The following is a 25198-nucleotide window of genomic DNA, read 5'->3' as shown; positions in this document are numbered from 1 at the left end:
TTGATTTTAAAATGGACTAAAACATTGTATGGGGACTCCTGTGCATACCCTGGGTCCTGGGTGATGTCTCCCTGTGCCCAACAGGCAAAGCTGACTTGGCTGTGAACAGCCTGCCTCGGCCTCTCTTGGCTCCACACCAAGTGACAAAGCTATTACTTCCTCCTCTCCAGGGCATCGGGAAGTTGACACCTTCTAGGATGGAGCTGGGAGCCTTTCACACTCACACACACGCACACGCGCACACCGCTCTTCCCAGGGTGCTGTGGGCTTGAGAGTCTTTGGGCTGACAAAGGAAAACAGAGAAGGAGACCAGGGTTGGCCCCATGATAGACCCACTCAAGCAAAGGGCCCAGGGGCTCAGCTGAGTCACTTCATCCGGGCGATTATTACGACTTAATTTGGTGCCTTCTGACTTGGCTCCAGGTGAGACGGGCTCTGACTTCACTGGCTGGGCCAACTCCCTTGACCTCTCTGATCCTCCTCACACTTGCTTGCTCTGGCCTGGTCCCCAGCTTCCATGGTGAAGGACAGAAGAGTCCAGAAGGCACTAGACCAGTGTAGTGTCATCTGGACAGCCAGGTCTTTGCGGTTCTTATGTGCATGGCGCTCAGTCTCAGAGAACACGAGCTGTTTCAGCTCAGCTCTTGGGCTGCGGTCTTCCACAGGATAACATCTTCCTGTCAGCAGTTAAAGTAGAATTCCCCCGCCCGCCATGTCTGTGGTTCACAAACGGACACACGGCTCCCAGAGGAAGGAAGGGGGCCGTGGTGGCCACCAAAGCAGTGTAGACAGGGACGCCTGGTGGAAGGTAACGGGGACCCCGAGGTCCCTCTCCCTCTGTCAGCTTCTTTCCTGACCTCATAGGGTGAGCTGGAGTGGACAATCCTCAGGGTAGGTAGCTGCGGCCAAACCACATCTGTTTGGGCCACAGACTCGGGACAGGGGGCAGACAGGAAGGGGCAGAGGCGCCATTTTATCCTTCTCTCTGCCTAGGGCATCTGCTCTACTCCTTCCCTTGTTCATTCGTTCATTTCACAAACATTGGCTGGGCTTGAGTTCTGTGCAGGTGCCGTACTGGATGTCAGGGTTGAAGCAGAAGAAATGATGGCGTACCTCTCATCCCAGTGCTTGGAGAGGCCGAGGCAGGAGGAAAGCTAGATACAGTCTGGGCTGTGTCCTATCTCAAAAGAGGGAGGGTGGGCAGGGGATAGGATGGCTCGGGGGTAACTGCACTTGCTGCTGAGCATGAGGACCTGAGTTTGGTCCCTAGGAATCACACAGTGACTCCTACACGCTGTCCTCTGACCTCTGAACACATACACACACAGAAAAAAAGATACATCTTTTAAGTTAAAAAAAAAAAAAAAGGATCTACTACTACATTGGGCTTGAGCTGCGAGCCCAGGAACCTTGGAAGACACACTCAAAACACGGCACCACACATTGGAAAGAGGGAAGTTCTGCCGCAGGCTATAACTTGTATAAACTAATAACTTGCTGCTGCTGGGTATGATGGCCCTCGCCTTGAATGGCAGCCCTTGGGAAGCAGAAGGGGGTAGACCTCAGTTAATCCAAGGCCAGCCTGGTCTACATATCAAGAACAGGCTAGCTAGGGCTACACAATGAGACCCTGTCTCAACAAAACAAAACACCAGAAGCTGTTGCTGAGCAACAGCGGCCAGCACAGAAGGGTGTGTGTCATTACCATTGGCAGACAGCCAGAGCAGGCAAACGCAGACAGAAGACAGCTACCCGGGGCAGCTCACAAGGGGGGCAACAGGAAGTAGTGCCTGCTCACGGGGACTGAGCGATAAAACATACTCTAGGGCTGGAGAGATGCCTTAGCGGTTAAGGGCACACTGGCTGCTCTTCCAGAGGTCCTGAGTTCAATTCCCAGCAACCACATGGTGGCTCACAAACATCCGTAATGAGATCTGGCGCCCTCTTCTGGCCTGTAGGCAGAACACTGTATACATAATAAATAAATAAATCTTAAAAAAAAAAAAAAAAAAAGAAAAAACCCTACTCTAAACTTGACTTTGGGGAAGATATTTTAAGTCTGTGATTGTGTTAAAAACCTGCCCAAGGCCTGGAGAGACGCCTCAGTAGTTAGGACCACTGGCTGCCCTTGCTTGAATACCAGGATTTGGTTCCAAGGATCCACATGGTGGTTCACTTGTAACTCTGGCTCCAAGGGATTCATTCGATGCATCTTCTGGCCTCCATGGGCACCAGGCATGAATGTGGTGCACACACATACATTCAGGCAAAACAAACACAGAAAAATAAAATTAAAAAGCCTTCCCCAGCCCCATAATAGTCCACACTGGCCTCACACCCCTCTCCTTCCTGTCCTAATTTCTCCAGTGCTGGGGAAGACCAGCTTGGCTCCCATGCTCTGCTCCTTAATGCCATTTTTATTTGGGATCTTTTTGTTGTTGTTATCCTCCTGTTACGTTGAAAAGCATCTCTCTCTGCTCAAAGACACACTATTATTATTCCCTGAAGACTCTGGGTACCAAACCTTGGCCGTGAACCCTGCTCTGTGAATGCTGATGTGGAACCCAGACCGCACACGTTTGGCAGGACCAGAGGTGCAGAGTTCCTTCTGAGGGCCAGATAATACTAAAGGGATGTTGAGCTGGAGAGTGGCTCAGTGGTTAAGAGCACTGGCTGTTCTTCCAGAGGTCTGGAGTTTAACTCCCAGCAACCACGGTGGCTCCCAACCCTCTCTAGTGAGATCTGGCGCCCTCTCCTGGCCTGCAAGAAGAAGAGTTATACATAATAAATATTAAAAAAAAAATACTGCAGGGATGTCAATTATGACGTGTATTGGATGTTACTTTTTATGTGTGCGGGTGTTTGGCTAGCATGTGTGTCTGTGCACGTGTGCCTAGTGTTAGAGCCCAGGTTTATCGGTACTCTGGGGCTGGACTTAAGGATGGTGGTGAGCCACCGGGTGGGTGGTGGAAATAGAACCAGGGACCCCTGCAAGGGCAGTAAGTGTTCTTCACCCCTGTAGGAAGGCTTAGTGTGCCTTTGTAGCCATCGCTCACCTCCTCTTTCCAGCCCCACCCCACCTGTCTTCCCGGCTCTCCCTACTGTCCTGTGAGATGGGAGCTGGGATCCCTCCATGGCACACATAGGGATGGTAGCCCGAGATATCTGAGCTGGCAGCTTCCTCTTACCCACGGCACATTAAGGGCTCAGAACAAAGATAGCGGGGTTTGGTGGAGACTGCTTGTCATCCCAGCACCCAGAGGCTGTGTCAGGACTGCTGCAGAATCCTAGAGCAGCCTGGGCTTCATAATGACCCTCGGTCAAAAACCACTAAAAGCAAGTCCAAACACACCCTTATCTGGACGGCTCAGTGTGGTGCCAGCTATCTGCACACACACATGCACATGCTCACTGGGAGGAGGGAGTCCTGCTGACACCACATGGGAGTCTCCATGGTGGCCCCATAGAAACCCGGGTGCAGACACTGCCCTTACCTGGCAGATCACCCCTTCACATGCTGGCAGTCTGTTCATGTGGGGTGAAGTGCATGGTACGTGACTGCTTTGGCAGAGGATTCTGGAAGCTTCTGCCCACTTTCCTTATGCTCCCTTGCTCACCCTATTAACCCCCCCCCCCGCCCCTCCAGTTTCTCTGTATAGCCCTGGCCTCAACTCAGCGATCTGCCCACTCTGCCTCCCGAGTGCTGGGATTAAAGGCATGTTCCATCATGTCTGGCTTCATTAGCTGATTTTTTTTTTTCTTCTCTTAGAGTGATTCATCTTAGCTGAATGTGTGCTATAGTTTGGCTAGAGCTTGTGGCTAGAAAGGCTATGTGCTGAAGTCTGGCTCTCTGTGAACTTAGGAGGTGGTGGACTTTTAAGAAAGCCAGAGGGGAGGATGTCTGTATCAAATAATATTTGCCAGACAAGACAGGGTAGTAAGTAACTCACAGCTGCGGTGACTGCACTCACAAGGCCTGCACAGGACCACACCAACCAAACTCCCAGCATGGATGTGGGAGGGGCTCATGAAGGGCCACCGTTAGCTGAGGATGGCTGCTGGATGGATCCTTTGGGAGAGCTCAGTGCTCAGCTGCTGGGCCATCTCTCCAGGCCCTAGGCCACTTTTACTAAAAGGCATCCACTGAAGCTGCCACCAGACCCAGCGACCTGGTGGGTACTGGGTGGGCAGAACTGCTTCTTTTCAAACGCACTTTCATCTGTTTTCGAGTGCGTGGTCAGTGTAAACAGGAAACGGAAGAGACTCCGGGGAGGGCGACTATTGCTGGTACGTCGGTTTTAATTTCAAAAAAGGGAGATTTGATGCTGACAGCTGGGCTGACAGCAGCTTGGGGAGGGGCTAGAGTGAGAAGGAAGGGCGCCCAGGCCACACCCCCCCGCCAGGACATCTGGTCCCAACCAGTCTCTCTGGGAGGACAGCTGTCAAAACACAACTGGGTGAAGACAGCGACAACCCACCAGACTGCAGGGTGGCACTGTGCCGTGGAATGCCTGTCTGGGTCTCAGGGACCAGGTGCCCTGTAGGACCAGGGCAGCCACGCTGGTTCCTGATCGCCTGGGTATGCTGCTAGAAAATCAAAGGCGGAATCATTTCATGGTGTTAGGAATCTGGAAAAATAAAAAATCATCTCAGCTAGAAAAGGAACGTCCCATTGGAGCCAGCCAGAGGATGCGAAGAGCAGGGAGCGGTTTTGGTGCCATTGAGGCAGGTGGCCCAGTGACAGTGGTCGTGGGTGAGTGGTGGTGATGCTGGGGTCACCTGCTGTGGGTACAGTGCTGGACCACAGACTCCCATCTTGCTGTGGCCACGAGAGCCGTCCACTTCTTCCAAACTCCTCTACATGGATTTTCCTTAGTTTGTGCTTCCCTTTGGTTTGACACGTAAGAAGACAGGGACATGGTTCTTTGTCACTTGTCCAAAACTGAGAACAGGCGAAGGCAGGTGTCAGGCTTGGCCTGCAGTGGCCCTTGTGGCGGTGCTCGGGGTATGGGTCAGGCAGGCTGGGCACCACCGCTGGCCTCACTTCTGTGGTGGAGGGACAGGGACAGAGGCTGGAGGTGGTGGCTGCCATGCCCCCCCCAACCTCTCTCCATCTGTGGCAATACACAAGGGATGGATAGGCCCGACTGGCGGATGACACAGGAAAAACAGCAAAATTCTAACTCGTTCCATCTCTGAAGGTGGAAAAGATCAGACGGTTACTAAAATAATCATTTTCTCAATTGTGTCCGGGCGGCCATATCCGAGCAGCGGAGGGAGGTGGGGGCTCGCCCGGGGCAGGCACAGTCAGCTGGGCTGAGCCAGGCTCAGAATGGGCGGTGGCGGCGGCGGCCTTCTCCTCACAGGAGGCTGCACCGGAAGAAGCTGGTCCTCTTCTGCTGCTCCACTGTGATCTTGACCCCATGGTTGCTTCCCTGCGGGCTGTTCCCTTCCTGGAGTCACAAGTGTGCAGTGTTACTTACTGTGGACTGTCAGCACCACTTAGAACCTGCCAATCATCCAGTCTGTCTGCCCACCACTGTCCACCTAACCACTCCGGCATCCATCACCCCAGATCCAATCACCCGTTAGCCATCCACCCACCCACCCATCCATTCCACCATTCAACTATTCCCTACTAACAACTCCAGTGCCCACCCATCACCCTTCCCACTCATCTGCCATTGATCCCATCCACGCAAGCGCTTGCAGTCACCCACCCTCTTCCAACCATCCCACTATCTCCTGACAGTTCATTAACCTTCCATAAACTCAAGACCTGTCTTCATCTGCTTTCCAGGATCCCCAGGCCTTCACCCTTTCTTCCCCCTCCCCACAAACACCCACACACCTCTCTCCACACTTTTTTGTTCCTTGTTCCCTCCGGGTATTGAACTGAGGACCTATTGGATACTGGTCCTTCCAAGTGGCTCATCCATGAGCCACATCCCCCAGCAGTACAAACCATCTTGTTCTCTCCTCTGCCCTCCCTTCATTCCTGCCCCTTCCATCTGTCTACCCACCTATCTATGCTAACCATCCCTATGTCTATCATGGAGGCAGCCGAGGGGCAGGGAGACAGTGTCCCTCAGGGCCTGGGAGGTATGGGCTCAGAGGTTTCTGCCCCCTGTGCCCCAGTGGTGCCCAGGTCCATGGGCTGCCAGAGACATAGGACCTAAACTCTAATCTTCCTCTTACAAAGAAAGCTCTTAAAAAATACGTTGATTTATTTGGGCATGCATGTGTGCTCTTACACACACAAATGTGCACGTGCAGGTAGGAGAACAGCCTGTAGGAGTCAGCTCTTTCTTCCCACACACCGAGTTATCTTGCCCACCCAGGACGCCAATTCTGACCAAGTTAGGATGAAGTAAAAACAAACACACAAAACACACAACCAAACATACAGACAGCAGGCACACAAAGCCGCAGGAGCTGTATGCTGCACCTGTCTGGTGCACTGGTTTACAGGAATGCTGCTGTTTGGACGTACGCATCGAGGAGATGCCGCGGAGATACCTTGAGCCTCAGCGGCCACTCACAGCCCAGGATGAGCGCCGCAGGAGCCGTGCAGGACGGGCTGAACTTCACCTGAGCTGTTGCGTGCCTCAGGACAAGCACTCTCTGCCCTCTAACCACACAGGTGGGTCTGGGGAAGGGCAGGGGCTGGAGCTGAGGCTCCTGAAGCAGGGACACATTGTGTCCCCCATGTCCCAGGGTTCAGTGACATACTCAGCTCAGGCAGGAGAGCCTTGCTCTCTTTGCTCAGCAAGAGTTTGACCTCTAGCACCCACATCAAAAGCCAGGTATCAGGGCTGGAGAGACAGCTCAGCAGGTAAGACCTGGCTGCTTTTGCAGAGGACCTGGGTTTGATTTCCACGCCCATGTTGTACAGCTTACAGCTGCCTGTAACTTCAGATCCAGAAGAGCTCATGCCCTCTTCTGGGCTCCGAGGGCACTAAGCATGCACATGGTGTGCGGCTATTCAGGCAGGCAGAACACCAAACACATACAAAAGCAGTGAAATAAAATCATGGAACAACAACAAAACAAGTCAGTGCTTGCATGGTGGTGCTTATAATCCCAGTGTCAGGGCTGGGGAGACAGGAGGGTCCTGAGGCCGTCCAGAATCCCAACCTAACCAGATGGCTCAACGTTCAGTGAGACCCTGTCTCAAAATCTAAGGTAGGAATCGAAGGAAGACGATACCTGATACACACACACACACACACACACACACACACACCACACACACACACACACACACACACACACACACACACACACACACGAGGATGGTAGACCTGGGCAGTGATGTACTGCCCTGGTCAAGGATGGTTGCATCCTACAGAACCCCACGTGGAGACCTGGGAAGCACCCGGACTCACCAATTTTTTGTCCATTTTTGCTTTGATATCCCTGGCGAGAGTGAAAAATGCCTGTGGAAAGAGCAGGCTGTCAGAGCCCTCTAGTGGTGGAATGTGGCTGGCTGGAGGTGAGGGAGAGGTGCCAGCTAGCATTTTCTCCTGGTCCCAATTAGGCCCACATCTGTCACCCTCTGTAAGCACCTTGGGGACAGAGGCCTGCTGTGTGGCCACCTTCCCTAGACCAACAATCCTGTGAGCAGGAGTGGGCATTATACTCAGTTGGTCCTTGACACGGAGTAGTCAAAGGTCCCGAGTAGTTAACTGGTTCCCAGGGGTCTGGAGGACTTGGAGTAGCTACCCCTGGCTGTGTCTGCCCATGCTAACCCCTACCCTTTTATTTTAGAGAAGTTCTCTCCTAGCCCAGGTCGGCCTCAAACTCCTGTTTCTCCCGCCTCTACTTCCAAAGTACCAGGTTGACACATGTCACCTGAGGATGCACAGGTGTCACCAGCAAGCCTGGCCCCTCCTCTCTCTTGAAAAACACTTACAAATGTCAGTCTGCTTGCCCACTGCCTCATGGAGAGAACATGCAGAGGCAGACTGGATTTCCTATCTCTGTGCAGGGCTGGTGACTTGGGAAGTGGTGCCAGGGAAGAGGGCGTGGAGGTGTTGCCCTTGGGTGGTGGGCCTGGCCAGGGAAAGGAGAATCTGATAGCATGAAAAGGGAACGCAGCAAAGGCTGGGGAGGGTTGGCCCATCCGGGTGGTTTATGGCGGGGGGGCAGCAAGGTGGGCAAGGGCCTTGGCCACTGTCCTCTGGGTACCTTGTGGGGTGATGTAGATGATTTAGTTTTTTGTTTGTTTCTTTTTTTTAAAAAAAAGATTTATTATGTATACAATGTTCTGCCTGCATGTATGTCTGCAGGCCAGAAGAGGGCGCCAGATCTCATTACAGATGGTTGCAAACCACCATGTGGTTGCTGGGAATTGAACTCAGGTCCTCTGGAAGAACAGCCAGTGCTCTTAACCACTGAGCCATCTCTCCAGCCCCTTGTTTGTTTCTTGATATGGTCTTGCTGTGTAGCCCAGGCTGGCCCCAGCAATCCTCCTGTCTCAGCCTCCTGAGAGCTGATTACAGGTAGTTCTGCAGATCTGTTTTTGAGTGTCATTAGGCTGTGTGGGAGAGGTTAGGGGCAGGGGCTAAGCTGGCACTGCCTTGGAGATGGCATGAGGATCAGGGCACAGCTGTGGGACCTGGCTCCCTACTGGGGCTGTGAATCAGCAGTGTGGCTGAGATGAACGCAGCTGGGCCTATGTACTGGGTCGGCTGGAATATGAGCTGCAGTTTTGGTCGTCTGCTGAGAGCCAGTGACATGTGTCCTGAGTGCCCAACAGAGGGCGCTGCAGAGGCCCCATCGGCATCACTGGACTGGGGCCCCTGGGCCAGAGGCCAGCCCCACTGGATCTTCCAAGCTGAATCTCCCAAAGAAAGGCCCCCAAAGCCCCTGAGCATTGATCCCACAAGCCTGTGTCTCCCTGGAGCCTGGGACTCACATTCTCCACATTGATGTTGGCCTTCGCACTGGTCTCCATGAACTTGATCCCATAGTCGAGTGCCAGCTGTAGAAGGGACACATGAACACAGTGAACTCCCAGTGTCCCTAAGGAATGGGTGCTGGGCTGGCGTTGGCACAAAGCTCAAGTAGTGACAGGCCAGGCCAGGCTAAGGCTGTCACCTTCACTGTGTGATGGTGCTGTACCAAGTGGGGAGGGAGCTAGGGAGAGGAAGGTGGGGTGGCCTGCACCAGCTGCTCCTTCTGTGCCTGGCCTTGGTGGGTTCTGGTGACATGACTGGAGCTCACTGCCAAGTTCTCATTGCTGGCCATGAGCAGCCTCTGCCCTCCAGCCCTGCCCGGGATTACCACCTCACCAGGCTCTCTCCTCCATCCCAAGCAAGCCAGCATGGCATGGTATCCTCTGCTCAAGAGACCAGGAAGAGGCCCGTGGGTCCCCCTGGGGTGGGACTGGCTCTGGCACCCACCTTTTCTCCCCGCTCCTTGGACACCTGTCTCTTGTCATTCACGTCACACTTATTTCCCAGTATCATCTTCTCCACATCTGCAGAGGCATGCTGAGGAGAACAGGGTGATCAGGTCAAAGCAGCAGCGGGGTATGGTGATATTTTACTTGTATTCAAATGTTATTTATATGTTAATAAATAAAGTTGCCCGGAGGTTAGAGCTATTAGCAGGCCATAGGAAAGCAGGGCAGTGGTGGCGTACGCTTGTAATCCCAGCACTTGGTAGGCAGAGCTAGGTAAGTCTCTGTGTGTTCAGGGATACAGCCAGTATTGGATACACATGCCTTTAATCTCAATACCAACCATAGAAAACCTGGAGGTCTATACAGACAGGCTGTGACGAGGCGGTTATGTGGTTGGGTTTACAACCAATGAGAAGGCAGAACAAAAACACTATAAAAAGACAGACACACAGGAAGTGGTTCTGGTTCGGAGAGGTAGGACCACCGCAGGAGAAAGGGTTAGGTTTTAGCTCTTAGCTCTGACCTTTGTTTGGCTTTCTTCTCTGCATTGGTTCTGTGTTTCTTATTTAATAAGACGGTTGCTTACATCTACAGGGGGGGACTACTCAGGGGCTGACAGCCCATGTCCCCAGTTGTCAAACCCTTCTTGACTGTAAAAAAACTTCTATGGGCCACAGTCATCATGCTCCAGGGCCAGGGCTCCCAGAATGGACCCTGAGAGACCTCACCCATGCCTTCCCTGCTCTTCTGTGTTAGCGTGTGTACGTGCACTTGCATGCACACACCATGCACACGCAGCACACCATGTGGAGGACTACTTGGAGTCAGCTGTCTCCTTGAACTCAGGAGGTCAGGCTTGCTGGCAAGTGCCTTTACCCATTGGGCAACTTGCCAGCTGAAGCCCCAATGCCTACTTAGACCTCTTTACTCTCTCCTCTCTAGGTTTTAGAAACAAGGCTGTGCCTAGAACAGCCACAACTTCTGCCTTCTCTCCTAGAAATGGCCCCCCTGCAGAGGAGACATCTGGAAGCAGCTCTGCTGTGAGGGAAACACTTCTCCACTCTGCCACATCTCCTTCCACCAGAGGACCACACAGGGGTTCCAAGCCAGTTTCAGGACTCCTCTTTTGACCAAGATTGCTTCTATAGCCAGGGCAAGGCCTTGGCACCTACACAAGCCCAAAGCGATTACTCATAAACAAAGGGCCTGCCTCTCGGCCTGGCCTGGGTGTCCACCAGTCCTGGGTCCACAGTGACATGTGCTCCTTTGTGGCTTTATAGACGGGTAAAGTTCTTGACACCCTAGACCCAATGCTTCACCTGCTTAGTCATCAGGTGGAGCTGGCCAGGGAGGGTATGGGGTGTGGCAGCACCTGGGCAACTAACTGGTCAGAGGACAAAGTTAGCTTTGGGAGGGGAGGTTTGGCTGCTTGCCTCCTTGACCTTCACGTTCAGGATCTCTTTCTACGACTAGCTGCTGACCTGAACATGGGCTTGGACAAGCTCACACTCTGCAGCTCAAAATGTTTGTAATATGCGGTCCAAATACAAGTCTCAGCTGCTCTAGAACCTTCTCTCTCTATAGAGTCAAAAGCAGAAATGATTGCAAGATCAGGCAAACACTACTGTGTGGGTCCTGGGCCAACGGTGATTTGGGGCAGATGGCTGGCATCTTGGTTCCATTCCCCACTCTCTGCCTATCCCCCATGTTCCTGCTCTGGGGTACAGCCTCGGGAGAGAAAGCAAAAAGGTGCCCTCACCTCTTCAATGTTCCGAATCCAATTCCGGATGTTGTCGAAGGACTTCTCATTGGTGATGTCGTAGACCAGCATGATACCCTGGGTGGGGAAAGACATGGGCTTTGAAGGGCCCCACGGGGCAGGCAGTGCACCCATCAGGAGTGGGCATGGCCACTGCCAGAGATGACCACTGTCTCACCCCAGTCTGTCAGCTTCCCCACCTCCACGGTGACCTTTCTGACTCCCAAGCTAGACCTTACCACACCCTCTGTTACGAGCCTTGCTGGCTCCCTATGCCAGCAGAAATGTGCACCTGGACTCCCCAAAGGTTTCCAGATTCAGCCAGGGCCTCTTCAGGATGCCTGGCATCATACCCACTATGTGCCAGGCTTACGGCAGGCAGGAACGGGGCTGGGGTGTGCACTCAGGCCCTGCCCTTGGAGGGGTCTAGTCAGCTCCCTAATGAATGTGAGGGGACACCTGACAAGGTCCACAGGTCCCAAGAGATCCAGAAAGCGGCCTCAGCCAGCCTGATCATACTGCCTCACTGCTCCTGTGGAGGAGAAACTGAGGCATAAGGAGATGAGATCTTTTTGATTAAGACTGAAGTCCGGGACACCTGTGTGCTGGTTCATGCCTGAATTCCTAGCACTCAGGAGGCTGAGGCAAGAGGACTCCTGTAAGTTTGAAACCAGCCTGGGCTACATAGTAGGATCCTCTTCCTCCCCCCCCCCCCCCACACACACACTCTGGGCTTCAAGGCCCATCGTTGGCTCCAGCCTCTGCTTGCTTCTCTCCCCCAGGCACTGGCTACTAGGTACAGTCCTGTGCAGACTGCAGCATCCCATCTCTAAGGCCAAGGAAGAGGAGTTAATCAGCAGGGGCACAGCACAATGGCAGGCATGTGTGAGGGCCTGGGTTCCATTCCCAGCACTGAAACAAGAATAAACAAAGTAACATGAGCCCTCTGGACAAGCTGTCATTGCCTGTAACTCCAGCACCCAGGAAGCTGAAGAAGCAAAGGCTTACCAGTCTGAGGTACAGAGACGGTGCCAAGAGAAAAACTGGCTCAGGCATGGTGGTACATGCCTTTCATACCAATACTCAGGAGCAGGGAGTATCAGGTAGACACCTGTGAGTTCAAAACCAAGCTAGTCTACATAGTGAGTTCCCGAGCAGCCAGGCTGCAAGTGACACCCTGTCTCAAAACAGGGAATGTGGAACAGTTGGGAGAGCATTACCTAGAATGCATGAAGCCCTGGGTTCCATGATGACACTTTGTGAACCAGAATGGTAGCACAGGCCTGTCATCCCGGCACTCAGGAGGCTGAGAAAGGATCAGAAGTTCTAGGCCAGCCTGAGCTAAACAGCAAGAACGTGCTTCAACAAGAGAACACTGAAGGACACTGCCACCATCTTGGTGCTGGTCTGTCAAGTCTCGGGGTCCTGGCTGCACAGCAGGGCTCATGTCCACACCTGTACTCAGGTCACCGCCATGATCCAAGGAGACACCAGGTTAAGACCGAGGGCGCTATCTGGGACAGGGTGTGGGGATGGGGCAGGGAGGGGCTCTGGGTGACTATCTTAGCCCTGAGAAGTCCAGTGGGCAGAGGTACCCCCAGACCCGAGTGCCCTCAAGGAGCAAAACAGGATTAATTTTAACGAGAGTGCTAAGGTTGCAGGCGATAGGATTGAGTTTCCAATGCTGGCTGCACTTCCTGGACACTCTAAATACTGAATTTAATGTCACCATTCACGTCTTTTGCTCCCAGGCTCCTCAGGTGTCCCCATGATTTCTCAGGCATCAGGCCTGCACAAGGACTTCGACACACACTGTCCTCACGGTGTGGACAGCCTGCTGGGAGGAACTGGGGCTATGGCCCCCCTCAATGACAGGCTGGGCTACAGCGGGCACAGGTGACAGGGAGATGGGACTCTGGGCAGACGGCCATTTGTTTTCACAGCAGCCCGGGGGCATATTCCACTTTCTCAGAGGTGACAGCGCTGGGGGTGTGACACCGAGTCCTGGGCGGGACTGGGGCTCTCCTGCCCCTCTGTCTCTTGAGGCCAGTCTCACACAAGCAGACCCTTCTTGCTGCCTCCCTCATCTCCATGGGGGAAGTGTGTGGGGTGAACTTGCTGACATGCCCTCTGGCTGCAGGCCCAGGTGGAAGACGGAACAACAATAATCCAAGTAAATGCAGCCTTCAAGGTTTTCTATGGAATTCCGGGACAGTGACGCGGCCCTTCTCAGTGCTGAGAGGCTGGCCCGGGTTTGTCCTCCCCCGAAGGATGCGCCTCCTGGGGCTCCTTCCCTTCAACAAAGGATATTCCCACCATTTGAACCCTGCCCTGGGTCTGAGGCCTGGGAGTGTGCGAGGTACACGGAGATGACGGAGATGACGCGGCAGGGAGCCGGTCAGGACACGCTGACCTCTTTAAAGCCAGTTTGGGTCCTGAGTTGCCCGAGGAGTTGGAACACAGGCTCCACAAGACAGAAGGCTTGGCCAGGTGTGGCGGCATACACCGGAGATATCCCAGCCTAGGGAGGCCAAGGTGGGAGAACTGTGAGTTCTCGGCCAGCCTGGGCTGCACAGAAAGGTTTGTCTGAAAACCGAACCAAACAGGGGCTGAGGCAATGGTTCAAGTCCGTGAAGTGCTCACCACGTAGGCCTGAGTTTGGTCCCTAAACCCACAGGGTGCTGCCTTGCACTGCACTGGGGAGGTGGAGGCAGGCTGATCCCTGGAGTTCATCGCCTCGGCGAGTTCCAAGCCAGAGGCACTCAAGGAACAATGCTGGAGGAGAACCTGATCTCTGGCCTCCACACTCATGTACACATATGCACGTGCACCCTCATGAACACACACACACACACACACACACACACACACACACACACACACACACACATTTTTAGAACACATACACAAGCCATCCCAGCACTTGGGAAGTTAAGGCAGTTCTGAGTCCCAGGCCAGCCCAGGTTACATTTGGGATTGTCTCAACAAGATGAAACACAGCAAAAGCCAATCACACGCAAGCCTTCGTACTGCCACCAATGACACTTGTTTCCACTGCTAACGCAACAGGAACAACAACCAAGTCAGTACCATGGCACCCCTGTAGTAGGCTGTGGTGATCGTCCGAAACCGCTCCTGGCCAGCTGTGTCCCTAGAAAGAAGGATGGAGGATATTAGTGACATCTCTGGCTGGCTGGATCGTTCCCTCGTCTCTCTGCTTAGGGAGCAGTCACCACTGTTCCCACATTCTGTCACCGGCTTCATGAGGGAGGTGGTGTCCAGGGAGGGGCGCCTGAGTTGGTGCGACCATGCCTGGACCAGTGCTGGCACATGAGGTAAGTGATCCCGGCCGGCCGGCCGGCACTTGGGGAGGCTTAGGCAGGATTGTGAGTTCCAGGCCAGCCTGGGATACAGTGAGACACTGTCACAGAATAAAAAAGGGACAGGGTGTGCCTGGTGGTACAGTGTTTGCCTAATACATATAAGGTCTTCAACCTCTACGACTGGGAGGAACCGTGATCTAGTCAGGGACATGCCTTTTTGTCCGAGTCCATGGTTCCTCCCGAGGGCTCTGGATATCTGAATTACATGAAAAGGTCTAGTGCTGAGTCCGAGTTCTACCTCTTGCCTTTAACGTCTTCTTATCTGATTGTGAGGGCCACAGTACACATATGGAGTAACTTGTAGGAGTTGGTTCTTTCCTTCTACAGTGTGGGTCCTGGGGATCGAACTCAGGTCGTCAGGCTGGGCAGCAAGCGCCTGCTTCACCTGCTGAGCCCTCTCGCTGGCCCTTGGCTTTGGATCTTATTTACTGTGGCCCAGGGGGTGGAAGTCAGTGCCCTGTGTGTGCTAAGGCCACGCTCTGCACTGGCCTGGAAGCCCTTGTTTTAATGTTATTTTTAGTTCTGAGATGACCTGTTGGTGGCACCTGCAGGGACATACATGGTGACGAATGTTAACTGTAGCCCCGGCCAGCCTTCCAGTGACCCTCCCTTGGCTGAGAATGCTGAGGGCAAGGTGGAAAGGGAGGAGCCAGGGCAGGTGGCCTGGCTTGCTGGGCTGTGTCCCTTTGGACTGGGGCACAAAGGCTCCCTCATGGCCACCCTGCTGGAAGTGGAGAACTCCTATGGGTCCACTTACCATGTGGCTAGGACTGACGGCTGGCTAGGGACAAGGGCACCCAGGAGGCTCCCCCAGAGATACTGGCAAGCCAGGCGATGGCTCATGCCGAGATTAAAGAGGACTGAGCGCGTCCTGGGGGAGGGGCACCTAGGCTCTCTGTTCCCACCCAGGGGTGCCTGGCTGGTGGGTGACCACACCCTTCTGTTTGGTTCTGACAGCTTCTCACTGTGCAGTCCAAACTGTCCTAGAACTTGCTGTGACCCTTGCGTTGCCCCATGAGGGTTGGGATGACAGATGTCCCACTGGGGCATGCTCTTTGAAGTGACTTGGGTCTGTTTGCCCAAGGCTGGCTGGATTCAGCCTCCCAGGATGCTGGACCACCCCCAGGTCCACACCAGTGATGGGGACCTAGATGCTCACACTTCCCTAACTGACTCTGGTGGGGAAGCCTCCTTCAGGCTGAGGAGTGTGAACACTCATGGCCTCCGGGCCTGGCCTTAGCTTAGGGTTGTTTGTGGGTTTCAGGTCCACACACGAGGAAGTGAGGCCTGGGCTCTTTCCTCAGGGGAGAAAACAGGAAGTGGTATGAGGCCTTTAAAATTTGGGGTGAGGCTGTGGGCTCAGAAGGGAACTCCCAGCTGGGTGCGGTGGCACACACTTGTCATCCCAGGACCTGGGAGCCCAAGGCTAAAGACTCAAGTTCCAGGCCAGCTTGGGCTGCACGGTGGGACCCTGTCACCACAAAAGAGAAAGAGGAAGTTGTAGCCCAGGTGTCTTGTGCTACCACCTCTGCCTACTCCCCAAGATCCTTGGGCGGACAGAGCCACCAGACTGGCATGGTGACAGGAGCCATGGCTTCTGGCCTACCTGTTGAGCATTGGGCCTTCAGGATCCCCTCCATTCCCACATTTGAAAGCTTCCGGAAGTAGTTTCCCTGTCTCTGCTACCTACCTCCTGGGAACCATGGTGGGCTCCCTCCAGGTTCAACATAACCCTGTGCACCCTGGGATACTGAACTCACTGGACAGGTAATTCTTCCCCCAGGTTATGCCCTTAACACAACCGTTAGGCTCCAGTGGCCAGCAAAGCATGGCTGCCTGGGTTGGGTATGAAACTCGAGAACCTTCTGAGGAAAAGGACTGTGTGCCAGGGCCTGGTACCAAGGAATTTTGTTCATTTGGTAGAGTATGTGTCTAGCATGTACGGGGTTCTGGGTTCATCCCCATCAGTGTAAAAACCAGGAGCTGTGACACACACCTGTCATCTCAGCACTCAGGAAGGGGAGGCAGGAGGATCAGGAATTCAAAGTCACCTTTGGAGCTAGATGTGCACATGCCTTTAATCCCAGCACTTGAAAGGCAGAGGCAGGCAGATCTCTCTGAGTTTGAGGCCAGCCTGGTCTACAGAGTGAGTTCCAGGAGAGCCAGGGCTGCACAGAGAGACTGTCTGTATGTGGGGAGGGGGCACCAATGGCTCTGCTCAGGCCAAGGTGCAGGGCCGCACAAGGCAACAGAACTCACCATATCTGCAGTTTAATCCTCTTGCCATCAAGCTCTATGGTCCTAATTTTAAAATCAATTCCTGAAAGAAAAGGAAGAAGAAAAGGTGTTATTAAGGTCAGGTCACCTCCTGAGCTGCCAGCCTAGGCTGGTGACAGGGGCTGCGGCTCATGGAGCAGCAGCTGGGGGCTGGGTCCTCAGGGTTCTCTGTACCCCAATAAGACTGGAAGCTTTTGGAAGTATCCTCCCCTGCTAGAAGCAGAGCCTGAGACTGTAGGGGCTAAGGGAGCTGGAAGGAAGCTGACAGGTGGTGGGAGGTGGGCAAGACCACTGGAAGGGGCTGGAGGGCACCTCACGCTAGCCCCGCCCTCCCACCACCCTTGCCCAGCCTCACAGTGGGCATCCTAATGCCTTCTACAGACCAGGTCCTGCACAGAGCATCCAGCAGCTGATCTGCCACCCACAGTGCACTGCACTGCAGACAGGCCACACCCTCTCTCCCTAGCCACTGCACAGGTACACTTTCTTACTTATTTATATTTTTTGAGACAGGATCTCATGTAGCCCAGGTTGGCCTCAAATTCACTATATAGCTCGCCTTAACCTCCTGACTTTTCTGCCTCCACTTCCTAAGTGTTGGGATTATTGTCACCAAACCTGGTATACACAGGCTGCTTCTGTACAGACGGACTACTAGCTACCTGCGCCAGTGTCTCCTAAGACCCCTTCCTGATGGGGCCAGCTCTCTGCCTCTGTACTCCCCTCTGCTGAGAGTGACTTGGAAGCTCTCTGGTGCCCACCGTTACAGCTCTGCCCACTCCAGCCTTCAAAACTACAAGCCTTGGGCTTCAGGTGTAGCTCGGGGTAGAACACTTGCATAGCATTCACAAGGCCTGCAGTTCCACCCAGAGCCGCAAGGCAGACGGCAATGTGGTGGATCGTGCCAGATACACCAACACCTAGGAGGTGGAGGCAGGAGGATCACGAGTTCATGGTTACCTTTGCCTACATAGTGACTTTGAGGTCAGCCTATATTATATCAGGTCTCAAGATCAACCAAACCCCAAACAACCCTAACTGTAAGTATGACCTGAAGCTGGCCTTGGCCCCAGAGCTTCCAGGGGGCCCAGCAACAGACCGCCTCTATGGGCGATTGCGCTGTCACTGAACTGAACGAAGGACTCACGTGATAGATACACTGTAGAGAAGCCTCAAAGACACAATGCTGAGTGAGAGGAGCCAGATAGGAAGGCCACATATGGAGCGACTAGGCTGCCAGAGCAGCAAATCCAGAGGCGAGGACTGTGCCTGAGACTGCCAGGCTAGAGTGTGGGGAAGACAAAGGGCTGAGGGGCATGAGGGTGCTGGTGTTTCTCTTTTTGGCACAAGGAGACATTGTAAAATTTATTATGGTGATGGATGTGCAACTCAAAGCATGCCAAAAGGTGCTGAGCTGTATGCTTTAAATGGGTGGATCAATGAGATGTCAGTTATGATAAAGTTATTTTTTTTTTTAATTTAAATTTAAGGGCTGGCAAGATGGCTTAGCAGATAAACAGACTTGCTGCCAAGCCTCAAGACTGGGTTTGATTTCTGGAACCCACACATCACTGGCCCCCATAGGCTCATGTATTTGAATGCTTGGTCATTCACAGAGTGAAACTGTTTGAATGGATCAGAAGGATTAGGAGGAGTGGCCTTGGAGACGGTGTGTCACTGGGGGTTGGCTTTGAGGTTTTAAAAGCCCAGCCTATGAGCCCCAGGAATCCAACTGAAGAGAGAGAGGAGAGATACTGCAGGCGAGGGATGTCGAGATCATGATGGGAGGACATGCAGAGATGACCGGCCACACTAGTGGAAGCCCATGAACTGTGGACTGGTGGCTGTGGAGCCCCCATAGGACTGGACTAGTCCCTCTGGACATGGAAGACGGTTGTTTGGCTCGAACTGTTTGGGGGACACCCAGGCAGGGGGATCAGGATCTGTCCCTGGTGCATGGGCAGGCTTCTGGGAATCCGGTGCCTGTGGTGTGACACCTTGCACAGCCTTGGTGCAGTGGGAAGGGGCTTGGACCGGCCTAGGCTCAGTGTGCTGGGCTCTGCTGACTCCCCCTGGGAGACCTAGATTTGGGGGATGTGGGGTGGCTTGGGAAAGAGGGCTGGGGGGTGGGAGGAAGGAGGAGGGGGGTCTGTGGATAGCATGTGGAGTGAGTAGAAAATTTCTTAATAAAGAAAAAACAAACAAAAAAGAAAACAAAAAGCCCAGCCTATCTCTCTCGGCCTGGATCAGGGTGTAGCTCTCAGCTACTGCTCCAGTGCCTGCATGCTGCCATGTTCCCTGCCGTGATGGTAATACGGTAAAAAACCTCTAAAGCTGTAAGCCAGCCCCAATTAAACGCTTCCCTTTGTAAGAGTTGTTGTGGCCATGGTGCATCCTCCCAGCAACAGAACAGTGACTATGGCACCGGCCCTCTGCGGCCATGCTGTCCCCTGGCAGGACCCTACACATCTTAAGTATCCTAGGGGCTTTCGCACTTGTGCTTCTCTCTTCTGGAATGTTCTTTGCTTCCACGGTCACCTGGTGCCCCTCTCCTGCTCAAGCTGTTCAAAATGGCTTTGTGGGGGCCTTCCTCCACCATTACCACTCCACACTAGACATACCAAAACACCCATCCCGTGGCATGCAAGAGAGATGGCTGAGGACCCTCTACCTACACCAAAGCCTGATGATATGCCAATTATTTTCATACTATGACATGTTGCTTACATAGGAACTCTGAATATATTCCATAGATTTTTTTTTTTTTTTTGGTTTTTCGAGACAGGGTTTCTCTGTGTAGTTTTGCGCCTTTCCTGGAACTCACTCTGTAGCCCAGGCTGGCCTCAAACTCACAGAGATCCGCCTGCCTCTGCCTCCCGAGTGTTGGGATTAAAGGCATGCGCCACCACCACCCACCTTTTTTTTTTTTTTTTTTTTTTAAATATATAGTTTTGGGAGGTGAGGATGTACTTCAGGAGACAGCTTTCTCTTTCCATCATTTGGGTCCCAGAAATTGAACTCAGGTTGTCAGGCTTGGCTGCAAGGGCCTTTACCTGCTGAGCCATCTCATTGGCCTACATTTTTTTTAGACAGGACCTCACTGTTTCATGAACTTTCCTGGTGATATGAACAGGCCTCTATCCAAGTCTAATAACAGACCAAAGGAACAATTCCACCCAAGCCTGGCTGGGTGAACCATGTGGACTCGGTTATAGGAGCATGGGTAAGGAGGTCACTGAAAGGTGCATGACAGACCTCCATCGCTACGTGGATGGAGTCCACTCTTACCTTACACACCATGTACTCTAGTACTCACTGAGACTCCATGCAGCAGGGAGCAGCAGATGTTGTAGGCAAAGGTCTGCGGAGCCTCCCTATCCCACCTTTAGTGAAGGTCAACAGTCACGTTATCAGGGCTAGAGCTAGGTGTGAATCTGAGACTAGCCAGGGCTACATAAAGAGACCCTGTCTCAGAGAGGGAGAGAGACAGGGGTGAGGGGTGGGGGAGGGAGGAGGGAGGAAGGGAGGAGGTGGCTCTTACACTCAGAGGACAGCACCACAGACCCTGTAGCCCAAGCTGACCTGGAAACTCACAGTGATTCTCCTGCCTCAGCCTCCCTAGTGCTGGGATTACAAGCACCATGCCTGAGTCCTCTGTAGATTTTTAGTCCTCTCTAGAGGAGACACAGACTACCCACTGTCCAGACTGGCAAATGGCAGTAGTTAAAGATGCTTGCCAACAAGCCCATGACTTGAGTTCAATCCCTAGAATCCACATGGTGAAAGAGGAGAACCAACTCCTACGAGTTGTCCTTTCACCTCCACACATTGGCCATAGCGCGCGCGCACACACACACACACACCAACCAAATTAATAAATGTTATTTTAAACCTTTTTAAAATATGGGGCTGGGGCTGGGGTTCAGTCGGCAGAGGGCTTGCCTAGCCTGCACATAGGCCTCAGTTCCACCCTTAGCACCACATAAACCGGTGGTGGCACAGACCTGTCATCCCTGCGCTTGGAGGTGGAAGAAGGAGGTGAGGAGTTCAAGGCCAGCCTTGGCTACAAATAAGTTTGAGGCTACTTGGGAGGCTAAGGTAGGAAGAAAGATTGAGCCTAAGATTAGGCCAGCCTGGGCAATCTCTCCCCCCATCTCTCTCCACACACACACACACACACCCCGCTGGTGAGATGGCTCAGTGGGTAAAGACACTTGTCACATAGCCTGCGTTTGACCCAGGACCCCACACGATGGAAGGAGAGAACTGACTCCTGCCAAGCTGTCCTCTGACCTCCATATGTGCACTATGCAGTCAACACCCCCACACAAATACATAAATGTGGTCAAAAAAAAAATCAGGCTGTGACTGGGGCTCACTTGGCAGACTGCTTACCTAGTATCTTGGACTCGACCCCCAGCACCTAAAAAAACTGGGTGTGCTGGTGTATCCCAGCAATCCCAGAACTCAGAAGACGGATATGGGGATTAGGAGTTTAAGGTTATCCTCAGCTACATAGGGACTTCAAGGCCAGCCTGGGCTACCTGAAGCCTCATCTCAAACAACAGAAAGATGGCGAGATAACACCGCTACAGTGTCTGCTGAAACAATGAATGAGCCCAAGGAAGTGGCTGGGCTCTGAGCCTGGCTTGAGAACTGGTTTCGGGGGGCTGCAGGGCCAGGTTCACACCTCAAATAATTTATTCGGCTCTGGAGAACCACAGGGGCACAGCATCCAGAAAAACACTGAACACATAGAGAACAGCTGGCTGCCAGTAAGGATGAACCTTCCTGCATAATTTTAGGACTAAGAGGCTGGGGCAGACTCTCCCAGAGACATTACCCAATGTGTCACACATGCCCAGTGACACACAAAAGTCCAGGGCCACTGTGTAACCAGCCCTGGCCATGAATCCTGCTTTAGTCTAGAGCTCTCCTCGTTTCTATTAACACAAGAACTGAATTAGGAACTGTAAACTTTATGAGGCTATAACTTCAAGGTCAAGGAGATGAACTTTCCTAGAAGATAGAGGTCTGTGGGAATGCGATGCTGATTTGGGGAGGGAGGAATCCTGGTTCAAGTGTTACTTCCACCTCGCTGGGTGATCTGACTGAGTTACCCCACCTCACTGGAGGGGGGCAGGCCGTCTCCCAGAGACTCTGAAGGACTAAGTTGGTTTTCTGCCCAAGAGTTTTAAACCATCCAGATGGAGATGGTCAGTGGTCAGATGTGTGGTAGACCTGTGTGAGGCCATGGGCTCCATCTCCAGTAAAAAAACTGAACAAACACATGTGAGACGTAAAATACGTATCACTGGCCTACAAGAGGGCTCAGCACCGGGTAAAGGAGCTCACCACCAAGCCTGACGACCTGTACACTGACCCCAACACACTGGCCACAGCACACACGTCTACATGCACACACGCGCGCTATACACACACACACACACACACACACCCCGATTAAAGTAATAAATATTATCTAAAACCTTTTTAAAATGGGGGGGGGGCTGGGGCTGTGGTTCAGTCGGCAGAGGGCTTGCCTAGCCTGCACACAGATCTCAGTTCCACCCTTAGCACCACCTGTGGGCGGCTACTGTCAGAGGTGGTGGGGTACACACCTGAGTCCTGGGACCCACTCTGTGGAAGAAAAAAACTAACTCCCACAAGCTGTCTCTTGACTTGGGCATATGTGCGCACACACTAAATAAATGTAACAAAACCCGCGGAGCAGGGAGGCTCATATCTGTAATTCCAGCATTGGGGAGACAGGGGCAGGCAGATTTCCATGAGATCCAGGACAGCATGGTTTACACAGCGAGTTCTAGGCCAGCTTGTTATAAACAAACAAACAAAGGCTAGGATGTGGCTCAGTCCACCAAGTGCTCACTTACCACACAAGCATGAAGACTTGCGTTTGGTCCCTGGCATCCACGTGAAAATACCTGGGCATGGTGGCAGGAGCTTACACTCCCAGCACTGGTGATACGGACGAAGAAGGGTCCTGGGGCCGGCCGGCCAGCCCAGCCACCTGGTGAGCTCCAGGTTCAATGAGAGACCCAGCAAGGACGGTTTGGTGGGTAAAGGTACCGGGCCACAGGCCTGGCCACCTGAGATCAGTCCCCAGGACCTACACGGCGGAGGGGAAGAACAAGCTCCCACAAGTTGTCCTCTGATCCCCAATGTGCACCAGCATGCATGTGCCCTCTCAGTAAAAGAAAAATAAATAAACTAATAAAAGAAACAAGGTGGAGAGAGGCTGAGGAACAATCTCCAGCCTCCTGCACACACACACACACACACACACACACACACACACACACTATAAAGCAAACAAAAACCACCCTGAATGAATACGTTGGTGGTGACTGGGAAGTGTCTGAGGCCGGGAAACTGAGGTCTGTGCGGAAAGCAAGCCAGAGCCTGTGGGCGGCTACTGTCATTTCCTGCTTGGTCTTCACCTAAGGGCGACTCCAAGGCTGGACATCTGGGTGGGGAAGGGGAGAAGCTTCAGATGCACCTGTGCCCAGGGGTGCCTAAACCCTCTCTTTGCCCCAGATGGACCTCTTCACTCGTCGTATAGATCTAATCCTCAACCACCCAGGGCACCAGCCAAGACAGACAGTGCCACATCTACTCTAAACCAACTCAGATCAGAGAGGGTTAGAGCTTGTTCAAGGACGAACAGCACCTGGACTCCAGGTATGATTTTTCTGTCTAGTTCTCCGTACTTGACACCTGATGCGTGACTGTTTTAGAGTGCCCACCAGGAAGGACGGCTTCGATGACATTAACACACAACGGTCTGGTCAGGGCGACAATACAGCTTAGTTGACATTACACAGAAATCATTCCCTAAGTTTTCCTTTTCTTTCTGAGGCAGAGTCTCATGTAGCTCAGACTGGCCTTAAACAGTCTAAGTAACCAAGGCTGACCTTGAACTCCTGACCCCCCTGCCTCCACCTCCCTAGTGCTATCATTACAGGTGTTCACTAGCACATCTGGTTTCCAGGTGCTGGGGATCGAACCCAGGGCTGCAACGACTGAACAACAGCTTGGCTTGGATAAACCAGGCCTAGGGACCATTCTCTCGTTCCAGGGCCATACAGGACGCAGATCACTCTGTTTGACAGGAATTACCTCCAGGTCCAGCCTTCTCAATTCGGGCCATGACTATTCATGGCAAGGAGCAAGGTCTGCGCCATTTCTGACGTCAGAACGTGGGCTATCACAAGCCAATTCTATTCAGCTGTACCGTGAGGATAGCCCTGGGGGAAAGCTGTTCAGAAAGTGACAGGTGGTGTCCTGAGCCTGTGACAGGGAAGTCAAGGCTGCGTGTGGCCATGGCTGATCTTAGTTTCTCATTGGAACTTTTCTTCCCCTCACATCCCCACGGGGATGACAGGTGCTATCACCACTCGTCAGGCAGAAGGCAGGAGGACTTTGGAGTCCTGACTTAAAAGCGGATTGATGGTGCTGGCCCTGTGAGGGTATAAGCCGACACCTCTCGGGGACGGCCGGACCTTGAATGCTGGGGTCAGGCACACCTGGGTTCAAATCTCGTCCGTGACACCTGTCGACTGTGACCTTCAGTGCCCGCCACTCCCTCCCTCAGTTTCCAATTCCTCCTCCAGCGACACAGCACCCAACACGCGAACACGGCAGTGTTTGACACTGCCCAGGCCGAGCCTGCCACATAGATGATGATGCACGAGGTCAGACGTCACCTCCGTGCCTCGGTTTCTACTTCTACACGACGGGGATCTCCCCCGCAAAGAACAGTCCCCAGGGCTGCTGCCAAGACGCAGAGAGAGCTGACAGGCGCCAGGACCCCAGCCCAGGGTAGGCTCTCCCTCGGACAGCAGCAGCCTGCGTGTTCCCGTCTGCACCTCGTCCCGCCACAGCCGGGGCTCCCCTCGGGGAGCTGGAGGCCACCGCGGGTCCCCGTCAGGCCCCGCGACCCTCCCGGATCCTCGGCTCGGGTGGATCCTGAGCCGATCCCTCAGCCCAGCCCCGCAGGGGCGCGCCCAACCCGGGCCCCCGGCCGCCCCAAGGCCCCGCTACCTATGGTGGAGATGAACGTGGAGTTGAAGGCGTCCTCGGAGAAGCGGAACAGGACACAGGTCTTCCCCACCCCCGAGTCCCCGATCAGCAGCAGCTTGAACAGGTAATCGTAGGTCTTCGCCATATTACACTCTCTCCCCGACGGGAAGTACGGCCAGCGCCTCGCCACTGGTCGCTAGACCCGTCTGTCATCGCAGATCCCGCCCCCTATTGGCCCTCGGCCCGCCGCGCGTCACCGAAGCAGACGCCCGCCCTCCCGAGCCCCGCCCGTCGCAGGGAGCCCAAGGGAAAGAGGCGAATCCGGCG

General features: G+C 53.5%; 1 protein-coding gene across 2 annotated transcripts; it reads right to left on the bottom strand.

Moving 5' to 3' along the window:
* Positions 1–4279: 4279 nt before the first annotated feature.
* Rab8a (RAB8A, member RAS oncogene family) lies at positions 4280–25052 on the bottom strand. Of its 2 annotated transcripts, XM_037211796.1 has the most exons (9): positions 24893–25052; positions 16811–16871; positions 14259–14319; positions 13582–13689; positions 11169–11246; positions 9408–9497; positions 8921–8986; positions 7389–7439; positions 4280–5453 (listed from the first exon to the last, which is right to left on the bottom strand). In XM_037211796.1, exons 1-9 carry the CDS (start codon positions 25014–25016, stop codon positions 5361–5363), a joined length of 732 nt encoding a protein of 243 aa, XP_037067691.1. In that variant the 5' UTR covers positions 25017–25052; the 3' UTR covers positions 4280–5360. The 2 variants fall into 2 exon arrangements, with proteins under 2 accessions (XP_037067691.1, XP_028749341.1); XM_028893508.2 differs by lacking the exon at positions 13582–13689 and having other exon boundaries at positions 24893–25051.
* Positions 25053–25198: the final 146 nt, after the last annotated feature.

The sequence above is a fragment of the Peromyscus leucopus genome, chromosome 17 (genome assembly GCF_004664715.2).
Source record: "Peromyscus leucopus breed LL Stock chromosome 17, UCI_PerLeu_2.1, whole genome shotgun sequence".
Taxonomy (NCBI): domain Eukaryota; kingdom Metazoa; phylum Chordata; class Mammalia; order Rodentia; family Cricetidae; genus Peromyscus; species Peromyscus leucopus.
The sequence above is the reverse complement of the archived record's forward strand: the minus strand, read 5'-3'. Positions and strand labels throughout refer to the sequence as shown.

Bases quoted from the DNA above. Each gene is read 5' to 3' on its own strand.
- Rab8a (XM_037211796.1), bottom strand. From the start codon at position 25,016: ATGGCGAAGACCTACGATTACCTGTTCAAGCTGCTGCTGATCGGGGAC. The intron at 11,247-13,581 runs GTCAGCGTGTCC...TTCCCCACCCAG, and splicing joins CCCAAACTGGCTTTAAAGAG to GGTATCATGCTGGTCTACGA. The intron at 7,440-8,920 runs GTGAGTCCCAGG...CTCTTTCCACAG, and splicing joins CCAACATCAATGTGGAGAAT to GCATTTTTCACTCTCGCCAG.